Genomic DNA, 25886 nt, shown 5'->3' with positions numbered 1-25886 from the left:
TGGAAGTTAACCCTCTGCAGCTGTAATCAGCCCAGTGTGCATATTTGGGCCTTGTATTTGTTTGTATGAGGCACTAAAGCCCTTCAGAGCTTAGGTTTTATTGGTCAGCTACCCTGATGTCTGAATACATGTTCAGACAGGTACCTGCATGTCATGACTTCTCTTGACTGAAGAGACAGCTTGACAAAACTGTGTTTTAGATTTGACACTGTGCTGGTCCCTAAAATTGGACAGGCTGAATTGGTTCAGACTTTCTTCAGATGCCAATAGGGTGAGTTTGCTAAGTCATCACTGAAAGCAGTTAGGCAGGCCCATTTTACTTTCCTCCACAATACAGATAAAGTACCTATAACCACTGGTACGACGTTGCAGCATCTTCTGTTATGTGCTATCTTGGCTGCTTGCTATGATTGCTTGTGCTTTTGTAGCTATAAGCATCAGGATTTCCACACCTTGCTTGTTCATCCTCAGGAGCGCCCCACATGCCGATTCGGCTTCCTCCTGTCATCTTGTTTCTTCCCGTCCTTGCATGCCCTGTATTCATTCCTCCTGCAGCCTCTACTTGTCAGTTATTCATGGGCTTGGCATCTCCTAATGGTCCCCGGAGAACAGCGTGCCAGCCTTTCGGACTTCTCTGTGAGGGAGGAACTACATGGGAGGCTTTTGAGGTTGCAGTTGACAGAACTTTGGTCCATAGATGACAGTGAAGTCAGTTAGCGTGGCTATACTCACTAACCAGACATGGCAATTTGTCCCTTCAGTCCCCCTTTTGTTTTCTTCTAATAATTACCAGGGTTGGTCAGGTGAGGCTCACCCATGACTTGAACACAGGTAGGAATACTGGAAAAGATTACTGGGGTATTCAGCAGCTCTCGTGTCCCATTTTGTGGGAGGAACATCTCAGGATTCAGACACTGACTTTCCCGCTGCTTGGTCAGCGAGCACCTTGTGTCAGAAGGCAAACTTGGAAAACTGCTGAGCTAAGCTTGTAATGAAAAAGCTTTTAGGGCTAATGAATGTTTACCCTCCTTGTGACCTGATTCTTGTTCATATTTGCCACCCAAAAGCCGTTTCTGAAAACCGCATCAAGTTGATGTGCTAACAGTGCTCCCTCTGTTACAGAACTATGGTCCATATCTCCTTGTGCTGGGCTGAACTTTAACCACAAACTCAATTATATTGCTGGCAGAACTTTAATTTGTTTCCCCCACCAGAAGATGCAACTTTCTATCCACCTCTGTCCCATTCACTTTACCCTCCAGATATTTTCCACCTTTTCCTCCCCATGCCAGCTGAGATCCTGTCCTCATGAATTTGCTGGATTGTTGTTGTTTTTTATTCATTGCAGGCCTGCTTCTATTCTTGTTAATACTTGAAGCCAGCTGCCCAAGTGATCTTTAAATCTGGCCCACGCGTCTGGGAGGCATCTCTGCCAGCGTGCATATTTCCACAAATAAAGCTTGCATTGCTTTAGATTTAAATGAGGGGTTGGCTTGCTTGAATGGGTTCCAAATCAAACATTGAGACAAGAGAAAAAGTGCACGCAACTTGAGCTGATATTAAACAGGACAACCTCTGGGAAGCATCTTGCTTTACAGAAAAGGATGAGACTGCTGATGTTGCCAAGGCTTCCTAGCTCTTTTGAAAAAGGGGAAGAAAGTTTCTTTTATTTAGGTATTCAAAATGGAAAATGCTCAACAATCTTCCTGTAGCATTTCTTTCCCCAGGGTTGGCTGAAAAGGGGGATACTTCATCTTGTTGATGAAGAAAGTGTGTTTCACAGAGATCTTGAGCCTGTTTTAATAACTTGCAGTGTGTGGAAGTATCAGAGCAAGCATCTGTGGCTGTTAACAATGTGGCAAAGTGGTGCTGCAGCAGCGGTGGCACGGTGCTGCGGGTTGCGGGGCTGGGAGAGTCCGCAGCGGTGGCTGCCATGGTTCTGGGCATCTCTCTCTGATGATCTCTGTTCCCTCCTCATTAGGCAGACATCACAAAATGCGTGGTGAATACTGACCCCAGCCTTCGCTCCCACTGGCTCGTGGCCGCTGTTTGCAGCTTTGGTCACTTCCTCAAGGCTATCTTCTTCGTCCTGCTGCCTGAGAGATGAATCTGAGTCGCCAAGTGCAGCCCCCTACCCCACCTCCTCCCCCACTCCAGAAGCAGTGGTAATGGCAATCTCTGAAGAGGAGGAAGAGAAGAACTGGGACAGACAAAAGGCTTGTTCTCCTCTCCCTTCAGCTGGGAGCAGATGATCGCCACGATCTCCTTTTTGCAGCCACAGGAGCCTCTCTCACCATTAATCCTTTCAAGAGTTTGTTTCTCTGGATGATTTGTGTGTGTGGCCTGGACGTTGCCAGTCGCTGGGCACGCTGACTGCAGCTGTGTGCAATGTGGACTGTCAGACATCTTCTCCTTATGGCTGTGTTGCGTGCTTATCCTAGTGCTAGGCAGAGGGGAGGAGGGTGGGGGTATTATTTGAGGTGGGATAGAACATGGAGGAGAGGAGGAGAGTCCCTCCTTTGCACTATGTGAGTCCCCTTTCAGTCTTCTGACTTGCCTTGCATTGATTCTTGTTGTTACATTTGTGCTTAAACTCCATCTCCTCCTTTATACCTAACTCTAGCCTGCTGGGCTCTGCCCCCAGCACAGCATGGTGGAGGGGATAATGGAGCTGTGAGCTTTTATCGTGATAAAAACAAACGTGCTGTCATCAGATGCTTCTCCCTGCTGTATCTTGGACATCAGACGGAGTTTCTGTGGCGAGGGGCAGGACTTGAGGGCAGTTGCATGTGATGCAGTTTGCAAGTGTATTTTGTTGAGTCCTCTTGCTGTGTTCACACACCATTTCAAACAGGACAGTGAGGGGCAACGCCTTCAAGCAACAACTCAGGACTGAATTTCTTAATGAAGAAAAATGTTTTCTCCACTGAGATTTCGTCAGAGTTAAGCATGTAAGTAGGAAAGGCTGGGGGGCATGGGTGGGAATTAGGGAAACATTAAGTGAACTGTCTGGTGTCGTGAAGGGGGAAAGCTGTGTCAAAAGTAGCTGATTTATGTTTCTCCTTTAATGTCTCCAGAAGTACAACTCACAGTCGTCTTTGTGGCAAACAATAAAATAGGTGGTGTTTCACTATTGCAAAGGGTATTGTGTTTGTTTCCAGAGTTAAAAATTCCAAAAAAGGCCAGAACAGTGCAGAGACAAACACTCAGGCCATGCTAAAAATACTTCAGCTTTTCCCCTGGTAGAACATGTTAACGTGTTAAAACTACAACTCGCCTGGTTGATGCTAGGAATTTAACCCATGTTGTTACCATGTCACAAGCATGCTGTTTTCGCTGACAGAAGTGGGGCCTTGCTGCTGTGGGCAGGGGAAGGCCGTGGAGACTCTTCTCTGCCAAAGCCTTGTGGGAGACATCCTCCTTGGTGCCTTGCTCCCAAGAGCGTGGTATCACAGAAAAACACTGCTCTTGATTAAGAACATGTGGCATTATAGCAGTTTTTACTGAATTTTTTTTCCCCTAATTTCCCTCCCACACACTGTGTTTAGAAGGGCTTTACTGTTTCCATCCAGAAGTTACAAATGGGTTTGAGAATAAAGCAAAGCCTTTACTTTTCGGTTGTATCTGTGCAACAGGTTTCTGTTAGCAGTTCGTAGTGCTGTACTCTGAGCAACAGAACTGCTGGCAGAGGATATGTAGGTGGCTGTGCCCTTGCAAGGTCCTGCTTTTGGCTGGTCTAGCCTTTTGCACTTCTGCTGATGCCTTGACACACACGTACCAGGCTCAACTTTACCCGTAGTGCTACACCCGCAGTGAAGGGTGCTTTAATAGCTCAGTCTGCTTGTACTTTTTCAGTAGTAAAGTAATTCTTGTGGAGCAAAACCTTTAAAAGACAACCTCCCCCTGACTCCAATCCCCCAACAAAAAGACTCACCAAGAAGGCCTCCAGCTGTGTATCGAAGCTGCATGCTGCCTTTGACAATGTCTAGGCAGACTGGCTACAATATTAAAAGTTCGGGGGGTATAATGACAAAGTTCCCAGTGTGGATGCAGCTGATGGTGCCCTGAAGTTGGTGCACTTGTGTGTGTGAAGCTTGCAGCAGTTCCCCCAGCAAACCCAAGTTGCCAAAGGTTGTTTTTTTTTTTTTCTTCCCGACATAATTATATCGGCATTAAGGGTTTTACTGGCACCTCTCCTTCTTCCTTAGATTCCTGATAGATCTGGCTGTGGAAATTCAAACCAGGTATAGCGTATGTGGTGGACTAAACTAATCACACTTCCAGCAGCAGAGAGGATCCCCTCTGATCTGCAATAGATGCAATAAAAGCCCTATAGTTCATTGCAGGGGGATGCAGCTTCGTTGTCTTAAAGGAGCTTATGAAAATGGAGACTTCAGATTTCTGCAAATACCCTCGTTGAGTGCAGACTTTGACTTGGACAGTTTCACAGCTCGTAAAGTCCAGCTTGCCTTGTCATGCCTCCTGTTTTATGAAGTGTCTGTGAGTTAATGGAGCTAGCGCAGTTGAACACTGGGACTGTCAATACTTTTCTCAATTTAGATGCTGTTTCAAAATGTAGTACTTAAGGCTATGACTGCTTTTTCAGTAAAAAAGTGATATCAGAGGGACTATTAGGGAACATAAAGTGTTAAATGCACCAATTAAGTGGGTTTAACAAAAAGATAAGCCAAAGAAAACAGCGTTGCTGGAAAGGAATGTGTGTGGGTGGGAAGGGGGTTACACAGGCAGGCAGACAAAGACTGAGCCTGGAAGCTGCTGATAATGAAGAGGTGGTGGAGCTCCCCACAGATCGGTTGCAGACTTCTCTGGCTTTCGTCTTTCTTGTTGCATTTGCTCGTCCCTGCAATGTACATCCCGGAGTTGAACAGTGTGCTGCTTGTCTTGCACTTTGTGTTAAACCAGCATGATACTTTTGCCCTTCTTGATCCTTCTGCAATAACCACATTGGCACAAGTCTTGCTGCCAAAATAAACAGCAAATAGAATTGTGCACTCTGCTGTGTGTTTGGGAAGCAACAGTCTCGAGCCCAATTCAGCCAAGTATTTATGTTACGTTCAGTTTTAGTTGTAATATTTAGGTATTTCAGAGTACGTCCAGAGGTCCTTTACAATCTCAACAGTTCTGTAGCTCTGTGATTTTTCTTTTCCCTCTTCCCTTTTGGCCAGTCCTACCTGGTGGGAGACATCAGGGTTCGTTGTTTGTCACCCCATTAAACATTTTCCTTTTATATGATTGGTGAAAGTCCTAGGAGTGTGTCTAATTTATTTAGCTGTTAAAGAAATCCAAGAATGTATGTACCAAGGTTAGTACTATTATGCTTCTTCATGTTGAAAGCCTGGCTTCTGTTCCTCTTCCAGCATCAAAAACATCTCACTTTTTTTTTTCCCCTAGTGTTTCCAATTACGTGCTTGAGAAAATTACTTGTAGTGAAAGTTGCCTTCATCTTTTTAAGCGGTTTTGTTCACATTGAATGTTCTAAATGAGACTTACAGACACATGAACTGTCTTGGGGAGTTGCTCCCTGTGCCCAGTCACCTTTCGGTCCACTGCTCACTTTCATCCCATTTTGCTGAAGGGCAGCAGTCGCAACAGGGGCAGGGGACAGACCCCCTGTTAGGCAGAAGTCACTTGGCACAGGTGCAATCCAGCCAAACTCTGCTTTGCTGTCACACCAGAAGAGGCTGGGGGCACAGGGGGAAGCTGCGGCTGTTGCAGTGGAGGCCAGGTATGGGAGACGCCTAGGGAGTAGCAGGAGGAGGGAGAAAGGGTTGGAGATGGGGAAACGGCATCTTGAATATTTTATTGGATGTGGAGTATTTTGCAGATGAGTGGCCTTTGAGCTATTACAACAGGGAATGCCAAGGTTGGAGAGCTGAGCGTTGGAGGAACCTGAGTTTCAGCACTCCTTTGTTCGCAGAACGTGCTCCAGTACGGATTATCGCCCTCACCCCACCCCCGGCATGGTATTCATTCACTGTTTCTGTGTAATAGACCTACATTCAGTCCACGGAAATACTTGCTGTATCAAAAAGGTAGGGAGCAGAAAAGCTATCTCGGCTTGGGTATTTCAGTGACGGGTATTTGAGCAATGCTTATCGTGTCCTAGACCTGACATTGCTTCAACCACAGTCTTACTTATACTTCTCTCTTGTCAAATATTAGCAGTCTGTTCACCTTCTTCAAGGCAACTAAAGAAACTGAAGTGGTCTCAGACTTGCAGCAGATGTCACTTGTGTCCCTGCACTGCCTTTCCTCCTGTAAATGCAAAGAAAACAATCTGTGAAGCCCTTGGTTTATCAGACCTGCATCTGTATTCTACACTGAAGTACGGAACAATAGCAGCAGGGAGCAACGCTGAGGTTTCCTGGAAAATTGCAGTACCAGACTTCCTCGTTTTCAAACTTGTTGTTTAGACCCTGAGAAAAAACTCTGCATATCTCTTTTTTTTTTATTCTCCTTTTAATGTGCAAAGTTGGGGGTTTTGTGCACCGTTAAACTGAATACGAAGCACGTTTCAAGTCCCTCAGATGGCTTTCTGAAAAGATCAGGCCCCTAAGGCATTCTAGCGGCTTTGCCAAGAGCCTTCTTCATGTGGCTGTCATCAACATGTGGCTCCTTGAATTGCTTTACTGTTGTTAGTTTTTTAAATCTAGTATTTATTGTTTTTATAGGCATAAATTTGCCACAAATTAATTATTCTCTTAGGGCAACATGAAAACAATGCATGCTACTAAATTAAAGACAAGAAAACAGCAATATAATGTACCACTGGCAGAGTCTATAAATTTCTTCCGTGCAAGTGGTTTGACAGATGGGGTTTAAATACTCCCTCAGAACAGCCTGTAACCTCTTTAACTCTAAACATTTTGACCCACTGGGATTACAAGCCCCTAGCACAGCTAAGCAGAGCGATCCTTGCTTGAACTTTACACTGTCACCCAGGTCCTGGAAGTGCATTGCACGTTCGAGCAGAGTCTGTGGGAAATAGACTGCCCCTGGGTCAATCACACGACATGCAGTCCATGTCCAGGCAAGGTCAGATGAAAAAAAAGCTCCCCCTCTCACAGGAGAAAAAAAAAAAAAGTGTTGGGAAGGGAATTTCCAACTTCCTTACAAGAATATTTCAGAGCTTTCGCTCAGAAGAAACTTAATCTCTTTTTGCTGCCCGTAGACCAGCAGACAGCACTAGAGCTTGTCTTCTCCATCCTGGCAGGAACACTTTTTGATGATACATCTCTGCTTATAACAAATACTGAATTGTGAAGCTAAGCTCAGAAAAAAAACCTCTAAAGAGCTCAGTCCCTAGTTTAAAATTTCCATTACTGGCCCTGTCTCATGACCTTCACTCATACTTTTGTTAAGCTCTGTGTTTGAGCAAGATAAGGTGTGTTTTCTATTTCCAGAACACCCCCATCCCTCACCAGAATGTGACTTGTGCTGGGCTTGACCTGGAGTCCCTTTCACTCAACTGAAGGGCAACTGGTCTGGATTTTGGAGGACTACGGGCAGTACTGAGGACCTTTATCATCACTGATCTGATGGAAGCTGAGAGGCTTGGCAGGATCAGGCCCTGCAGTAGCTCGCTCTGTCCCACCGCACGAGGTGCTCCCTCCCAGTATCTTGCCTGACTCACGTTAGGCAGCAGCTGGAGTTCCCGCAGCCAGTCCCTGCAATGCAGATCCATTCTCCCAGTGTCCAGGAAATGTAAAGTGGCACGAATGTTGAACTTGAAGCCCTCTCGGCATCAGGGTGTCACTTTTTCGCTCCTAGTGTGGAGGTGGGAGTCGGGGGCGGTGCAGTGGCTGCCACGGTGACAGTTTGTTCCGATTTCTCACCAGAACTGTGGATTTTTTTCTGGTAATCTAAGAAGGGGATTAAAAAAAAAAGCCAAGCCTTTTATTTTGATCTCCTTGGCACTTCAAAAGAAAAATTAAATCACCAGTAAGCTGCTAGAATGTACTTTGCTCTCAGTTCCTCAGCCAGGAGATGGCCAGACTGCCCTTCTTAAGCCTGGCCAGCTTCTACCGGCAAAAATCCCTTGCCTGTGCTGTCAGGCTTTCCTTCTCAATGCTTGAAGTGTAGGTTTGCTGCCAGAGCTCCTGAGGAAAAGTGTCTGACCCCCATGGCCATCTGACCCAGCAGGCTGTTTTTTCTCCTAGAGAAGGCAACCCTTTCCAAAACGTCTGGTGCTAGGGCAGAGCTGGGTGCTATCCTGAACAGCATCATACCCGCAGCGATGGCCTCATTGCCTGGCATGTTTTCCCGTTTGTTAGGGCTGACAGCGTGTTTTTATACAGGGTGGAAAAGCAGAAAGCACGACTGGCATTTGAAAGGGAGCAAACAACCCTAGAAGTGTTGTGTCGTGTTCTCCTGGCTGCTGAAAGGGTTTGGGTACAGCTGCTGGTACTCACCAGGCTGATGCATGCTGCGAGCCTGTGATTTGTGGCTAATGGTAGGTTACTGGAAGCTGGGAAAAGATGCTTGGAATATCTGTGCCCTTGGTTTTTATGGCTTAGCCAGAGAAAGAGAACAGCACTACTAAAAATACTTACACGTTTAGTACAACACTTTGTCTCTGAGGGAGAGCAACTGATTCACAAAATGAAGCCAAGGCAGTATATTATTACAAGCAATAAACCCACCGGAGCCTGTAACTAGCTACATCTAGATTACGAGACACCCTTCCCAAACGCTGCAGCACATTAGTGGGAAGACTGGAAAAATTGCACAGCAGCTTTGCTTAAATTTAAGCAATTTATTAATAACAAATGTTAATAGAATGCCCTGTGTTATTTTGGCATTGCATTCACAAGCTTGAGGTTTTCTGTAGGGGTGATGTCTGGTTGGAGTGAGGAAGCCGTGTGGGGTAGCTGAATGGGAAGGCTCTGTGTTAAGCATGTTAATTTTTGCTACAGTGAGCTGCTGTGTAACAGTTACAGGTCTGGTGCTGTGAAGGCCATGCAAGGGGAGGTAAAAGTTGCAGTAATATTGCTGCTGCAGTCGGTGGGCCAGCATTCAAGCTTTATGAGACAGCCAGGCCTTCAAAGGGACCAGCTCAGGGCTGGCTGGAGGCTCAGGGAGATGCTCTGTACTAGGTGACATTTTCCAGGCAGCCTTCAAAACCAACCAGGCTTTCTGCGAGCTGCCAGGCTGTGCTGGGTTGAGGCGTTGCGATAAGGGCATCTGGCAAAAGTAGACTTGAGCCTGAGGCTGTGCCTGCAGCCAGGCGAGGTTCAGCCCTGGGGTAGGGGGGAAGAGCACTGCTGTCCATCGAGAGGGCTCAGTGGGTCCTCTCCTGTCTCTGATGCCCGCTCCATCGTCCCTGTCCCTCTGGATGGGCAGCCTGCGAGTCTGTCTGTGCTGCCCAAGGACTCAGGGTGGCATGAACTTGCCCTCTCAGGTTGGAAAACGTTGGACTTCTGTGAATGAATGCTGAAGTCTAGTTTCTAAAAACTTCCAAAGTGGAGGAGAGCTGGGCTGGGGTTCATAGTGTTCAGTCCTGAGCTTAGCACATGCTGTAAGTCTACCCATAACCTGCCATCAGAGCTGACAGAAAGGTTGCCCCATTGGTTTTGGGCTTCAGCTCTTGTTTCAGAACTGGAGCTGGAGGAGAAGGAGCATACAACCATCCGCGTGATGGGTAAGGGCACGGGAGCTCCCCGAGCAGCCGCCGTGGTGAGAAGGCAGCTGGGAACCCACCCCAGGGCTCTCATCCTTCGCAGCATAGCTGCCTGTCATGCCAAGGGGCTGTTTGTGTTTGCTGCCTCCTGGGGCCAACACAGCTCCGGGGCTAAGCAGACACAAAGTCTTGGGGACACCAGGAGCCTGAACAGACAACATGCTAATATTAATATGCAGTTACTGAAATCAACCCATTTAGGAGTTCATAAAATGTGTAGCACTGAAGGAAAGGAGAAGGAAAAGCTGTAAGGAGAGCAGTGTGGTCCAAGAGTGTCCCATGGATTTACAATGTACTTTCCAGAACCCAGATATCTTGCGAAGATAGCTTCTTACTAAGAAGCATTTGTTGATTGCATACATTTATGTCTGTAGACATAAAAATTTCAATCATCCCCTCTTTTTCTTTTGAAGAGAAGAAGAGCAGTTGAGAAAACATTTGCCCTTTTTCAAAGAGCTTTATTTATGTTGGGATCAGAGTGATTCAGCACAGAGGCACCAGCCGGGGCTGGAGGCAGTGCGGCACTTCCTTTGAAGGTGGGGCTGAGGATTATATCAAAAGTGGAATTTAATCCCACTATCGTTCACTTAAAAGATTTAGCAAAGTGCCTCCAATTTACTTCGGCAGCTTCTCCAGGGACAGTGATGTCCTCAGGCTTTGAAGGAGTGAAACACTGGGTGGCTTGTCTCGAGAAAACATTTCGCAGGGTAGCTGTGGTCAGCTGGAGAACAGAAGGAGTCTTCCTGTCCTTGCAATCTCTTCCCCAACCTGCCCTGGGCTGCGGCTGGCCTCCGGCTGGGGTCTCAGCGGGGCTGCGAGGCGTCGCCACGCGTGTTGGCGGCAGCGGTAGGACTGCCAGCGTGCCAGCCTGTGCCGGAGCAGCCAAGGCTGTGTGGGCGTGCGGGGACCGGGGAGGGGGGCAGCAGGAGCAGGACTGCATGCAAATGCTGTTTTCTGCAGCGTTTCCTGCCTTTTTCACTGACTAGTGATGAGCTAGCAATGCATGAAAAGGCAGATTAAAAAGAATACCAAATGCACTTTAAACACTTACGCGGAGATTATTTCACAGTGCCGCAGTTTCTGCGTGATCCATCCTGACCCGTTACCACTGGTGGTGCAGAACTGCTCCCATCCCATTACCAAAAACCAAACAGTGCAGCAAGCAAGGAGCATTAAGGGAGCGAACAGCATGGTTTAATGTCCTACAGCTGAAGTTGTACACAAGCCCTGACCCCTTGAAGGGGTGAAACAAGAGCTCTTGGGCAGTGCCTGTGCTATGGGCAGGCAGCACGCCCAAGCCACTGTGGTGGCTGGCTGGTGTGTGGATGCCAGCGGGTGACAACAACCTCTAAGCACGAGTCAGCTGCTTTCTGTCTCCCCCACCTTATCTGACTTTCATGCTTAACTTACAGAACACAATGCTGGCTTTAAATGCTTGGGGAAAAGTTATGAATATCCACTCCAGGCTCCCAGTGCCAGGCTGCATAAGTCCATCTGGCTTTGCATGTCCCTTAGGTGGCCAGAAGCCTCAGACCAAGGGGTTGGACCAGGCATGTGGTGAAGCTGCTCAGAGGAGAATGAGAAGATGCTGTGACTTGCTGGTGGCACTGGAAGACGACCGAAAGACAACTGGGCCAAAGCTGACCAAAAAAAAAAACACAAGAACTGCACAGCAACCAGGGAACAATTTCTGGCAGAGAAACTGTCCTCACCCTGCAGTTATGCCATGTGGTGAAGACTAGGTGAAGCTGCGGCTCAGTGAGTCGCTGGCAGGCACAGAGCTGCTTGGAGAAGTCAGGGTTTGGCAACGCTGAAGCACATGAACCTTGAAATGGAGGGAAGCAGTGCACAAGACACCGGTGCAGCAATCTCGTGCAACAATGATAGCATGAAACAGGCTCTTGGATTAATCCCATCTATAAATGTTGTGTCGTCTCTTCCACGTTAATTTACTGTCGCTGCCCTCTACAGAAAACCATCTCTCCTGGGTGCTTTGGGGGAGCTGCTTGCTCCACCACCTACTGCTGTGCAGAGGAGGCGGGAGGCTTATAAGGTGGAACATGCTGCGGGCACAGGACTGTGAGGGGCCTCTGGGTGATGCTGAAAAGCCAGCTCTTCTCTCTTCCTCCTGCCCAGCACCATGCTCTGGGTTTACTGAGTGCCTCGAACTCAAAGGCAAAGAGCTCTCTGATGAGGGATGGGTACTTTGGGTATAATAATCTCTGCTATTAAACCAACCAAGTTGGTATTGGGTTTTGGATGGGATGAGACCACGCAGCCTCTCCCACAACAGGAGTGGCTGTTAATCACACTTTACCTGGCTGACAGCTCCTGAGAGTGGGCTTTACCAGAGCACAAGACACTCTGAGAGCAAAGCAGTGTTTAACCTGCCCCCTTAAAATGAGCAGGTTTAAGGGGGCAACACTACCTGCCTGCGCCTGCCCTAAAAGCCTGGTGTATTAATGAGCAGCAGCCTCCCCGGGGTAGTCTCTGGGCAGCTCCTGATGCTGCTTCCCACGGCCAGAGCTGGGGAAGAGCCCATCGCCGTGTCCCTGCAGACCCCTTGCACGCTGCCATCTCGCTGCTGTTGCGCTGGGGAAGGCAGCAGCATGGGTGCGTCTTGGGGGAGCGCGCCGTCCCTGACAGAGGGATGTATACATGGCACAGACAAAGGGGATCTACAGCAGGAATGGCCAGAGTGCACAGAAGACAGAAAAACAGCTCAAAAAAGTAAAAACATTTAAATACGTGCCTGTTCTCCAGGCACTCCTGGGAGAACATAAACAGAGTGTTCGGAAAAAACCCTGACACTTTCCTCTTCTCCTTTAGTAACAGTTCAACCAAATATGTGATTTGACTTAAAAAACAGTGTGGGAACGTAAACATCACCCTCATCCGTGCAGCTCCGGTCTCTCTGAGCCAGTCCTAAAGCCCTCAGGCAGGAAGGCAGGCAGTTGTCTGTCTTGGCTGTCCAGGCAGCAGCAGTGATGCTGAGTAGACCCATCCACAGCAAGATGCTCCATTTTCTTTGAAAATGTTTGTAATTAAGCACTCTGGTTCCCTGGTGATGTGTATCCTATCAAGCATTCAAAATAAAGCCATTAGACAAAGGAGGCACCATTGCCAGTCTTGGAAAACAAAACAAACCAGCAAAGAAAACGCGCACCAGAAGGAAGCAGAGTTTGGGCTGCCTTTCCAGGCTTGGGGCACTGCTTCTGCAGATACAAACATTTATGGGCAGCATTTGTGAACGCAGTTGAAGCCATGGAGCAGAGTTAACCACAAAACTCAAACCCTCAGTTAAATCTGGGGTTTGTGCCCTTTGGACGACAGCTACCCCGCTTTCCCGGCCAACACGATACTCAAGAAAGCAAAGCAGATGCAAAAAACAGACTCGTGTCTGCTTTCGCTAATGCCTCTCTAGCTTCTCTTCTGGCTTTTCTCCGTTGCTGTTCGGCCAGCACAACCACATGCCTGGCCGCTGGTGCTCCAGCTGTGCCCTCCAGCTGTGCCCTCGGCCCGCCACAGGGATGCTGGCAATGGCGTTGTGGTGGCAGCCAGCTCTCCCGGCTCCGACCCAGCCACAGACCTCTACGTGCTGCAAGCAGCTGGGCTGTTGCCAGCCTCCGTGCGTTAGGCACTATTATAGTTAGGAAAGGGGAATTAAAAAAATTACTGTTACTATCCAGGTACAGTATGCCTTCGGTAGGGGTGACTCCACACTGTCCTGACAAAATGTGTCCAGAACTGCTTGTCTGCTTTCTGCTTACTCTTTCTTGGTCTCCCTTAAATTTGCCTGGAAAATCCCTGTGGTGGGGCAGCAGGGCCAGTCTGTGGAAGAGAAGAGCAGAGCTCTTGGGACCCTCCACCTGTGACCCTTGCTGTTGGACACCCGGACAGGCTATGAAAACATGCAGCTCTCACTCTAAAGCAGCTTGGTATGACGCATCCCAGCGATTCGATGTGCAAGGGAGAGGAATCCTGAGGGCAGATTTGCTCCTGCTGTGCTGGGTTATGCAAGCCGTAGGAGGGCTGCTCCAACAGACCCCTCGGCGGCCATGTGTCAAGAGGAGAGACGCCACCAGCGGCAAGACCCGGGGTGGCCTTCCCTGAGGAGATGGGCACCCGGCAGTGCCAGCAGAGCCCAGCTGCCTTGGAGGCCCTTGGTGAAGTTCTGTAGTGCGATTCATTTAAAACCAACAGTGCAACCCCAGAGAAACCTTCTCCACAGCAGCTTTGTTCATAAACAAGACACAACTGGCATAGTTTCTTTAATTTGCTTCATTTGTAAGGAACCAAAACCCCGCAATTAAAAGACATAACTTATTTTATTGTCTTTGGCCCTAACCAGGTTAGAATATTTCTCAACCCAGATGATGCAAAGGGAATTTAGGAACCTCAGTTCAAAGTTAGCAGAGATTTGAGCCTCAAGGAGCTGCTGATCTTATCAGGCTGGCTCTGCCACCCCTTCTTCACCAGACCTGTCTTCAGACACACAGAAAATTCAAGGCAAAGAAGTGTCTGCAAAGCCCCAAAACTGTCTTTGCTGTGTCACCCCAAGCTGCTGTTGCATAAGGGACGATCAGCACAGATCAGAGCTGGTAGGAAGATCAGATCTGCCAGCCTGGACCAGCCGCCGCCAGTGGGACTGGGGCCAGGAGCAACATGTGAATGCCCTGGAAAGTCAACCAGCTGCCAAAGCTTTCAAAGGCTCAGGGACTTCTGTGTGAGGGGAGCGAGCAGGAGGGAAGCACAGGATAATCCCACTGGTCAGCCACAGGAAACTGCAAGAAAAGTTCGAGAGTCTCTGAAATTTGGAATTTTTTTTTTTGTAAGGTCTGCCAGAGTTTTTCGCTAACATCTGCGATTGCCTTTGAAAGCCGGATCCAAAGTCCAGTAAAAAGCTAAATGAAATTAAAAAATCCATACCAAACAGTAAAAAATAAAATACATTCCCATAAAAGTGTGACTACTTTCCTATAGCTATTAGATCAGATCGGGAGTCGGAGCTTGTTCTTGGACTCGCGCAGCTCCCTTCTGTTCTACAGGAAAGCAATCTGCAGGGAATTTTGCTGGTTTCATTTTTCCAGAGACACAACTTATTAAAAAAATACAACAATAACCCCAAAAAGTTAAGTGGAAGGACCTTTCTGCAGAGCAGAAGTGGAAGGGCCTGGAGACAGCTGGAGCTCCAACAGAAGAGAGCAACACCCGACACAGGGAAGTCTGGGTCTCCTGCCCACAAAGCAGCTAAACCTCCCAGCACATGGGCAGGCGAGTGTGAGCGTGACTCAGGGAGAGCTGCTGCTGGATACCCCGCCCTCCCTGTGCGTGCCCTCACCTTTGAGGTGTTCCAGAAGACCAGCACTGACAAATGCGCTTGGCTGCCATACAAGGGTATTGAAGCAAGACTTTCCTATTCTCTTCCCTAAGGACCTGCCACTGACCACTGCTGGAGGTGGGTTCTGGGCTAGACAGCTCTTTGGCATGGCTCAGCATGGCAACTTTTACTTCAACGATCCCTCCGCATCTTGTAAGCCATGAAATAGCTTCTGCAGACTGCTACGGAGATGATAAGCAAGGATGCGATACAAAATTTCCAAGTACTTCTGAAGGCAATGTGTAATTAGATCCAAATTTGGGCATCAGCTGGTTCTGAAAGTTCTTTCACTTGCAGTAACTCAGATGAAATCCTTACCCTCATTCAAGGCACCACTTCCAGACGGTGGGAGATTCTCCTAGTTTAGCAGACAAAAAAAGAGGGCTGTGCTGAGGTTAGGTTACTCTTCAACCTTGCCAAGGCTGCAGCAGCAGAATCCACCCATGACAGCAGTGTGGAGGCTCTAGGTAGTACCGCAGCCCGGGCAGGGTCTCTAATAAGGAACCTGCTATATGGATCACACCAAACACTCCTGGGTGGAAAGGCTGCAAGTTAAAACCAACACAGGCCCACCTTACCGGGGCCACGAGCTCTACGCTGCGCTGCAGAATCACATATGGCGAGCGCTGACAACAGTTTAGCGGGATGTGCATCCTATGATTCTATGATTCTGTGTTAAATCTGACCTTGCTTAGAAGGAACAGTTGGCCAAATAAGACCCTAGCAATAGAAGGAGGACCCCAGACAGAGGAGCTCATGAACCAAGACACGCATCTCTGTTGCTACCATAGGGTCAACTGTGGCCAGCTCAAGGGAGCAGTGGGAAGACACAGTGCTCTGTCTGTGCGTGTCCCTCCCAGGAAGGTAGAGTAGGGTACAATGAAGGTGATGTGAATGTCACCAACTGTCTGCCATCTGCCACCTCAAAGATTCCAGCCTCTATTTGATTGCAATTCCTGCTACACACTGAGTATTTTTTTGGTTTATGAAAGATTTTTGGAAATACCAACCTATCATTTCAGACAAGGAGACCTGCTGTGTGTCTCCCTCAAATGATAGTCTCATTTATTGTGACCAGAAACCTACTTTGCTCTGGGCAAAGACATGCAGCCAGTCCTGGAAATGTGGGGCTTTGGACTTGATGTTGTTAGTGCCAGAAAGGGGATGTTGAACCCACTGAGGAGATACAGAGGTGAATCCTTTAGAGCAGTACAGTAATTTTCCGTATCATGTGGAAAACAGCACTAGAGAACAATGATCACTTTGCTCCTCCCAAGGCAGTGCTTCTGCTGCTGCATCAATGGGTCAGGAGGACGCCGGGCTGCTCCCTGGATGCTGGGACCTGATGGTAGCCACTTTACTCATGTCAGGTTTGAGGTAGATGAATCTAGAATCATAGATTCATAGGTTGGAAAAGACCTCTAAGATCATCAAGTCTAACCATCCGCCCAACACCACCATGCCTACTAAACCATGTCCTGAAGTGCCACATCTACACATTTTTTGAACACCTCCAGGGATGAGGACTCAACCATCTCCCTGGGCAGCCTGTTCCAGTGCCTGATCACTCTTTCAGTAAATAATTTTTTCCCAATATCTAATCTAAACCTCCCCTGACCCAGCTTGAGGCCATTGCCTCTCGTCCTATTGCTAGTTGCTTGAGAAAGGAGACCAACCCCCACCTCACTACAACCTCCTTTAAGGTAGCTGTAGAGAGCAATAAGGTCCCCCCTCAGCCTGCTCTTCTCCAGACTAAACAAACCCAGCTCCCTCAGCCACTCCTCAGAAGACTTGTTCTCTAGACACTTCACCAGCCTCATTGCCCTTCTCTTGCCATGCTCCAGCCCCTCAATGTCCTGCTTGTAGTGAGGAACCCAAAACCGAACACAGTACTCAAGGTACGGCCTCACCAGTGCCAAGTACAGGGGCACGATCACCTCCCTACTCCTGCTGGCCACACTATTCCTGATCCAAGCCAGGATGCTGTTGGCCTTCTTGGCCACCTGGGCACACTGCTGGCTCATGTTCAGCCGGCTGTCGACCAGCACCCCAAGATCTTTTTCTGCGGGGCAGCTTTCCAGCCACTCCTCCCCAAGGCTGTACTGTTGCATGGGGTTGTTGTGACCAAAGTGCAGGACCCAGCATTTGGTCTTGTTGAATCTCATACAGTTGGCCTCGGCCCATCAATCCAATCTGTCCAGATCCCTCTGCAGAGCCTTCCCACCCTCAAGCAGATGGACACTCCCACCCAACTTGGTGTCATCTGCAAACTTACTGAGGGAGCACTCAATCCCCTTGTCCAGATCATTGATAAAGATGTTAAACAAGACCGGACCCAAAACTGAGCCCTGGGGAACACCACTCTGACTAGCCACCAACTAGATTTAACTCCATTCACCACCACTCTCTGCACTCGGCCATCCAGCCAGTTCTTTATCCAGCAAAGAGTACACCCATCCAAACCATGGGCAGCTCGTTTCTCCAGGAGGGTGCTGTGGGGAACAGTGTCAGAGGCCTTACTGAAGTCCAGGTAGATGACATCCACAGCCTTTCCTTCATCCACTAGGCAGGTCACCTGGTCACAGAATGAGATCACATTGGTCAAGCAGGACCTGCCTTTCATGAACCCATGCTGGCTAGGCCTGATCCTCTGGTTGTCCTTCACATGCCTGGGTGAGTGCACTCAGGATGAACCACTCCATAATCTTGCCCAGCACCGAGGTCAGGCTGACAGGCCTGTAGTTCCCAGGATCCTCCTTCCGGCCCTTCTTGTAGATGGGTGTTATCTACACTATTGGTGCATTGCCTTGCTGGTGTCTGGCTGGATGCATGGAATCAGATTACAAAAAATGCTGTAGTGCTGCAAAAAAACCTCAGTGCTTAGCCTGGTCTTGTCCCAGTGGAAATGCTATTTTATTTAAACACACGATCATTCATAGTACTTAGGTAATGAATGCAGAATTAAAAGAAGAATCTCCATGTCTGGACACACCAGTGCTTTAGGCAACAGAAGAACAAAATTTCAAGGCCGGAAGACGTAATCGTGCAAAAAGAAGTCCCCATTTTTGCACAGCTGGTGCTTGTTGCCAGGCTTAGTTATTGAAGTTCAGGCTTGAAATACTCCATAGCTCCTGAATCTCTTGAGCAGCTGGCTGAGGAGGTCCCTTGGGCAGCCCGACCTTTCACTGGCGCTGGGGCTGCACTCTGTCCCAAATACTCCTTTTTCTCAATGCCTTATATTTTTTATTAGCAGCAAGGCTGGCCTTTTTCATCTACCACTTGCTGGAGGCAATAGCAGAACAGATTTCTTTCTTTCCCCTCAAAAACAAAGGCTTTTGTCTCAAATACCTGACCATCCCCGAGAAGCCCTTACAGCTGGGTGTTTGGTCACCCGTATCACGGCTGATAACTGTCGCATATGAGTGAAAACGACATATAGTGCCACAGCACTGCTGAGTCTGCACAGGTCTCTGCTAATGAGGGCAAGGCTTAGATGCACTGATGGGGGCTGGGTGCCTCCATACTCTGCTGGCCTGGGCTTACTCTACTACTGCATCATTATTGTTTGCTTATTCAAGAATATTTTTTCTTTTCATCTCATTCCTCTTAGCATTTTCATCTCTGCGTCCTCCTTTGGGAAAGGAGGGAGAAGCAACCTCAGAGCTGCTGCTGCTAAATCTGTGCCCAGGACTCCCTCACGTGACAGTGGTTTTATACATGCCTCTGTCATGCAATTGGGGTGTGTCTGCTGGATACGGCCGGCACCAGTCCCCTCGCCCACCCGGACCTGCTCCAGGATGGGGGATATGGCATATGTCAGCTGCCACCCCAACAGTAAAAGGATAAATGTGCAACAGACCCAAGAAGAGCTTGACCAAGCGGCTTGTCCAGGCGCTACCACGTGGTGAGCTGGGTGAAATTATCCATTATTGAAATGTTCAGAGCTGAAAAGTGGAAAGCATTTATTTCCCGTGTGAACTAAGGTATAATAATCCTGCCAGTTCAATGTCTCCTAAAGGCTGACAGCTCAAGTCTGGCACAGACCGCCTCTGCAAGTAATTTGTGTGCTTGGGAAACTGGAAGCAAGGTGTGGGGGGAGCACAGCGAAGACATGCTGTTAAGGAGGAGTTTGGGTGCCTGCAGCTGCTACAGGCTCTGCAGCCTCCCCTGGGGCCAAATACCCAAGTTACTCCTCCTGTTTGGCTTTGCCTGTACACGAACAACGTCTCCTCCTAACCAAGGCCACCCTGCTATACCAAAGGAGGGGAAGGAGCCATGCCAGCAGTGCAGGACGGGAGCTGTGCTAGGGAGTGTCCATCTCTGGCCATGAGCTCTGTGGCTGGTGAAGCCAGGTATCCAGCGTTGTGGTGGGACAGTGGTGGGATGAGTGTCCCTAAGGCTTCTTCAGCGCACGGGTATTTGAGAGCGGCGGTGCTGGGTGGTCAGGTGGCAGCATCCCCATGACTTCAGGAGGAGAGGGGCTTCTGCCTCTACCCATTTGCCTGTTTTCCTGATGCTTACAGATGTTTGATGTTTTGGAGCCGTATCTCCCGGGCAAAAAATAAGGTCTTTGAAAGTAGTCACCTTTCAAATGTTGCAGGGAGGAGCTGACAGAAGGAGCATGGTTGCTGAGCTTTGTTTCATTTGGAAACCAAGCTAAAAATATCTCATTCCTGGCTGACAGCTCTGTCACAACAAGCAGCACGCAGCAGGAATGCAGGGCATCTCCTCCACAGCCTGTATTTTGGTTAATCCATGCAACTGTGCACACCAGACATCAGCTGAAGAATCGCTGAGCTTTCAAGGACTGTGACTCACTATATTTGGTAAAGCGATAGCCAAGGCCGTGCTCTGATGCTTGGCTCCTGATTTTTGCACTAACAAACCCCAGGTGATGCCATTCTTGGTGACAATGCCATTCTGTCAGCTTTGGGTCTGCTGGAAGATACCTGTGGTGCCCACAGAGCTCCACTTCTCAACTCCCTTCCAACATCTCTGTTGCTCATCCTGTACTACTTTTCACCATATAACACCACAGGCTTCAGATTATGATTACCTTGATGATCCTGTCCATTTATGTCTCTTCCATGACAAATGTATGAACTCATTTTTAAATGCTCAGATATGTGGGCATGCTTTTAGGCTAGTTGCCTGCAGGTGTGCAGCCCAGGACATGTTTCAACAGTGCTGCAAACAATCAGCAGTTTTAAAGAAAAATGAAATTATCAGGCCAGATCTTGTCCAATCCACTGACCAGGTGGATGAAATCTGTTTACTATATTGCTTTAAAAGAAAAAAAAAAAAATCAAGCCAACAAATCTCACTGGAGCCATACCTGCTCTGCTCCAAAAGCTGCTGCCAAAACACTTCTGGACTTAGAAGTTGAGTGTGGGCTGCCCCATGTGAGAGATGTGCGCTTCTTCCAGGTCCTGGAGGGCTTCATAGTAGGGAAGGTCTGAGACTCAGGTGCCCAGCATTCACGCTCCATCACAGGGTTCGGCTGGGGAGTCTCTGCAGAGGAGAGGAAAGAATGAAAGAAGAAAATTCAGGGATCTGTGCTCAGCAGCTTGCTGTGAGCTGTCTACAGCTGGTTGGAGGTGAATGAGAGGCACCTGAGCAGTGCTTTTTTGGGGCTATGTCAGCACCAGACTGCAAAGACAGATGATAAGGAACTAAAAGCAGTCATGTAAAGCAGGTCTAGCTTCACATGTGCTCTTGGTCTTGCACCAGACACATGAGACAAAGTTCCAAATGACCCTTATCTGATTCCTGTCTCTGGTCCTGACTTAAGAAAAAAAGCTCATGCATGCTGGGGAGGAGAAGTCCAAAAGCTCAAGGTAAGGAACTATGCTCCAAATTGCAGTAAGAGATCCAATATTGTGGACTGGCTTTTCTCAAGCAGCAAGAACATACCATTCCCATTGACTCTGCAGACTTAGGACATGAGACATCATCTCAGGGGAAAAAGAAAGTTGGGCTGTATGTAATACATAAATCTGGTGGCCCAGAATGGGTTGGATAAGTTTTGAATAGGCTCAAAAGTTTGTCTGTGATTTTTGTAATGTCTCGCAATAGTTGGTGTGGACACAGTGTCAAATGTGAAGATGTTACTGTTGCTCCTTCCTTCCACAGCCTCTCCTCTGCCCTGATGCCACCAAGGAGGGAGTGATGGATGGAAGAGGCAACACTGAGTTTGGCTGAAGCGTTTTCTGAACCAAAGAAAAAAAGATCTGTTTTGCAGGAGTGCTGGACACAGTGGTAGCTCCCCAAACATGCTGCTAGCCTGGTACAAAGCACAGCATCACCAAAATGTTACCACACCTACAAGCGTTGAGGACCATTGCATCTATCAGCCCAACAGCTTTAAGTTCAGTAGCTCACAGAGGCTTTCCCAGCACACACAGTGGGACATGTGACTCTCCTTAGCAGACACCCCCCCCCCGATGAAAACCCTCCCTGCTTCAAGCCATGAAGACATGCAAGAGCTCCTGGTCGCTCACACAAGGAATGTAATCAGAGCCAGCTTACAGATGTAGATGTGTGAGGCCTTCACTCAAAAATGGGGTGAAAAGGGCTGGTTATCTGTAGAGGTGGGAGTAATGCAAGAGTTACTCTTTCCAGGCTCTGGATGGAGGCTGGGTAACACCCAGATGCAGGCAGGTTGAAGCCCAAATGGAGCTGCGAGCTGTTTTCTTGTGTCATTAGAATTAGAGAAGCAACCGGGCTGTGCCTGGCAGAGTGACAAAGCTCCTTCTTTAATGACTCATTTCAGAAGAACAGCTTTGGTAAGCAGCAATTTTGCACTTTGCTGTGATTTCAGAGGGTGTGAACCAAAAAAACCCCAAGAAAATCAAAAGAATCAATTGAGCCTGACTGAGAACGGAGGCCACATGGCTGTGGGCTCAGCCTTATGCTGCAAGCCAGGAGAGGGACACGCTGCTGCCCGTGTGCCCCAGGGAAGACCAACAGGCGCAGAAGTGGAAGTGCCTGCACCGAAAGCCAGGCTGGCTCCAGTGAGGTGTTGTCAAAGCGGTGGCTGTGATTTCAGCGTGGCTGTAAGGATGTCCTCCTCCCACTCACCTGGTCCGTGACTCATCCTGGTGATCTCACTCTGTAAAACCAGGAGCGTGCTGTCGGGCTGGCTGGGCTGAAAGGCAGGGCCGCAGCGGTGCGGGGAGATGCTGACCTAAAAATGTGATGCTGAAAGTGAAAATGTGCAGTTCGAGTTTCACAGTGTTCAGCTGTGAACCTCAGACAGGGCTGGGAGGGAGCCCGTGTTTGGGGTGCCGAGGTGGAGAAGTAGAAACTTCCCTTGTTTCCAGCCTGCCCTTTCAGGGGCAGCAAGCTCTGCGAGGGAGAGGCAGCCATCGTGCCTGTGAAGTGCTGGTCATCACGTTTCATTATCCTGAAGTGCTCACAGTGAAGCCACAAAAGCTCCAGAGCAGGATCTCATGGGCTTTTAGCAGCTCTGCCACAGTTTGAAGTGCACACACTGCGTGTTGTTGCCTGTGCTCACCTTCTGCCTCTACTGGGAACATCCCTGGCATCACCACCTTATTTTCTGGTGCTGCAAAATGCATCTGTACAGTGATCACCAATATCAAAAGAATGAAGGATTGCCATGGAAAGCCCTGGCACTCCAGTTTTTTGTCAAAGAAAGACCATATTCCTTCCACTTCCATCTTGAAAGCAAACAATTTTGACGCCCAAGAGAGTGCCACTAGCCTGCCCGCTGGGTTTTTCATTTTGCTTGCTCCCTCCATGCATTGCTTTTCTTTCGCAGCTTTCTCTGGCAGCTTAGGAGACCAAGACAAGCTTCGGAAAGGGTAGCTGAGGCTGCAGCCTGGGCTGCTGCTGCCCTCTCCTGGGTCCGAGGCAGAGCCAAGAAGCCAAGAACCGTTTTTTTAAAAGATCCTGCAAGCCTGGGTGCAGGTCACCCTCAGTGCATCCTCTTGCAGCCTTGCAGGGGAAGGCGCTGGGGCAGCAGGTGGGGAAGGGCCCTCGGAGGGTGCCAGGCCCAGGGATGCTGCCCAGGCTGGTACCAGGGTTGGCCTGGCTGCGCTGTTTGAAGACCTTCTTTCGCTCCATCTCCTCACCACTCCTACAAAAGTTCGTGGCAGGAAGGTGGATGATCGTCTTGGCCAGCCCTTCCAGGGGTAACAGCTATGCTACCCTAAAATTGTGCGAGCTCATGGTTGCTGGCCTACCTGTTCTCTCCAGGATGGTTTTATTTATATAAAACTAAAAAGCCTTCAAAATAAGATGCTACAGCTTGTAGTGTCTGGCTTGTGTGGCCAGACAAGCCCCTGGCTCGCTCCTCCAGTCCCTCGCCCTCACTTCATTGCCAGCCGAAACAAAAACCTCCCGCTCTCACCTTTTGCTCTGGCTTGCCCATGCTGCGGGTCTCCCCCACCCAGGACCCCATCCTGGCTGAAGGGCTCTGCACCCAGCTGGGTGAGCACGCAGCCCTCTGATGCGGGAGGGACCTCACCCCAGCTTGCTCCTGGTGCAATGAGGTGGGGGCATCCCCCCGACCCCACCTGAGCCTCTGGGAAGCTTCTTGTTGATGTCTTGCCGAAAAGGGGCTGAGGAATGACGGAGCTTCCCCCACGGCACCCAGAGCTTTTAATGCAGCAATTGGCTAATGGTTTCAAAAGCCACTTAGTGGCTTATTATGGTGTTATTGCCTTGTGAGTGGCTGGAAACTCTGCGCTGGAGGACTTGGACACTCCAAGGTATTTGTGCAGCCACTGCTTCCTTTTCAATGGAAGCACAGGAGAAGGTGGTTTCAGTGGTCTCTCTCTACCTACAGCCTGCCCAGGAGTGGGAGACCTGGAGTCGGTGATCCGGACCCACGTCTCCTGTGAATGTCCACCCGCCTGTACCCTAAAGCAGAATAAAGCCCCAGGACAAAGGCTGGAGCCGAAGTCCTCCATGTGAGTGCTCCAGCCTGCAGGTAGAAATGCAATCACATTTTGGATACCAAAAATCTTTCCAGCCATGCTACCACGTTGTGCTGCAGGGCCACAAACCACCATGGTGGCTGGGAGCAGAAGATGGGTACCCACGAGGTGGTGCCAGACCGATGCGCAGGGAGCTGCATACCCAGCACACCCCTGGGACATAGCACAGTGCCTGGCAGGTGGGTGGGCTTCGCTTTTTAATTACTTGCCATCCCAGATTTTTGGGTTTTTTATTTGTTTTTTGGTTTTTGGTTTTTTTTTTCTGGAGCTCCAGGTATTTAAAAACCAAATTAACCCACTTTTTGAAAAAAAAAAAATCAAGTGTTTGAAAAGTTAGGGAAGAGAGGAGTTGCTATGGTGTGACCTACCTCCCTGGCCAGGGCAGCCAGCAGCCCCACTCACACGCTGCAAAGCCCAGGCACAAGGCCACCACGATGGACACAGGGACGTTGGCCAGGCGGGCCCTGCGTCTCGCTGCTCATGCGGAGCCTCCGCTGACCATGTGGCACCTCTGGTCTCGGTGCCTCACCGAGCTTGCCGGTCCTGCCGCCCGCCCTAAGGACAAGTCGCGTGGGCAGTAATTCTTCCCACAAATGCTCTTCCAGTCAGGGGTGGAAAACTCCATCACGGGCTATTAAATATGAAGTCCCTGAGCCACAAATCCTGCCCCAGACGGAAGTGCTAGGCTATTTATACACTCCTGTGTAAGAGCCACTGCAGACCTTTGGCTATCTCTATTGCTTTTTGAACGTTTTCCAGTGCAGCTATATCCTTCTGAGACAGGGAGAGCAGAAATGCACTCCCTGAATTATGGATGCGTAGAGAGCCATAATGATGCTCTCCCTTTTATGGGCTCCTCTTTTCCAAATGATTTTAAACATGCACCTCTCATTTGAACAGATTTTGGACTCTCTGGTCAAACTGAGCTGTTGTTCTAGCAAGAGAGTGGCTTTGTGCACATGCTAAGACTGTAAAGAGAAGAAAATAGGAAAACCGCACTTATCCCCATTCAACATCACCTGCCATTTAATTATCTGCTTACACAGTATCACAGGTTGTTGTTTACCCTGAATCACTGGTGGTCTTACAACCCTGTGACCTGCATGGGAGGCGGAAGCTGTGATCTGGAGGGTTGCAGAGGCTGACGACAAGCAGCAGGGTTTTGCCCAGCCTGGATGGCTGAATTCTCCCCAAAAATGCTGCTGCATTCTTCCCATCCTCTCTGCTCGCTCCTCTTCAACCTCCTCAGCAGCTGGGGGGAGGGGGAGGAAGGCAGGAGGCAGACAGCATTGGGGTGTGCGAGGAGGTGACCAAGGCTGGGGATGGAGCGATGGTGGCCCTGGCCGTTCCTGATCCTGGAAGGAAGCAGCAGTGGGTGCAGCAGTGCTCCCTGGCCTGGCTCCCCATTCCGCTGCTCACCAGAGCATGGCTGAGGAGGGCTTTGTCCCTGTGCCCCAGGGGAGCAGCTTGATGGGGCAGGCAGTGGGCAGGGAAGCTTTTCCACCCTCTTTCCCTCCATCTCCCGCACTCCTGGCAACTGCCTGGGAGGGCTTGTCCCCTTCCCCGGGGGCTGCAGGCAGGACACTGAGCAGCAGTGGCTTGTCCCTCACTCTCAGGGAGGGGGGGATGAGTGGGACTGCGCACCCAAGGCAGCTCCATCCCCTCTCCACAGAGAAAAAGCCTCATACCAGGAGCAAATTCTTGATGCCTTGAGTTCTTAAAAGCCAGTGTGGTAGCAAACCCTCTGAGGACTGAACCCTTTTGTCCTGTGCTGACAGGCTAACACAGAAAAATGCCTCTTTTCCTGTCCTCACCCTTCGGCAAACACAGCCCGTGGGATGTT

The 25886-nt window shown here is 49.2% G+C and overlaps 1 protein-coding gene across 2 annotated transcripts in view; it reads left to right on the top strand.

Moving 5' to 3' along the window:
• Nucleotides 1-3188, top strand: part of BOK (BCL2 family apoptosis regulator BOK) — a 34763-nt gene extending 31575 nt beyond the window's left edge. For both annotated transcript variants that reach the window (XM_075417771.1, XM_075417770.1), the window contains one exon: nucleotides 1982-3188. In XM_075417771.1, the coding sequence (XP_075273886.1) occupies nucleotides 1982-2107 (126 nt within the window). In that variant the 3' untranslated portion in view covers nucleotides 2108-3188. The remainder of the gene's footprint in view (nucleotides 1-1981) is intronic.
• The last annotated feature ends 22698 nt before the right edge of the window (nucleotides 3189-25886 follow it).

The sequence above is a fragment of the Opisthocomus hoazin genome, chromosome 4, assembly GCF_030867145.1.
Source record: "Opisthocomus hoazin isolate bOpiHoa1 chromosome 4, bOpiHoa1.hap1, whole genome shotgun sequence".
Classification (NCBI taxonomy): Eukaryota; Metazoa; Chordata; class Aves; order Opisthocomiformes; family Opisthocomidae; genus Opisthocomus; species Opisthocomus hoazin.
This window is presented reverse-complemented; position numbering and strand designations above follow the sequence as displayed.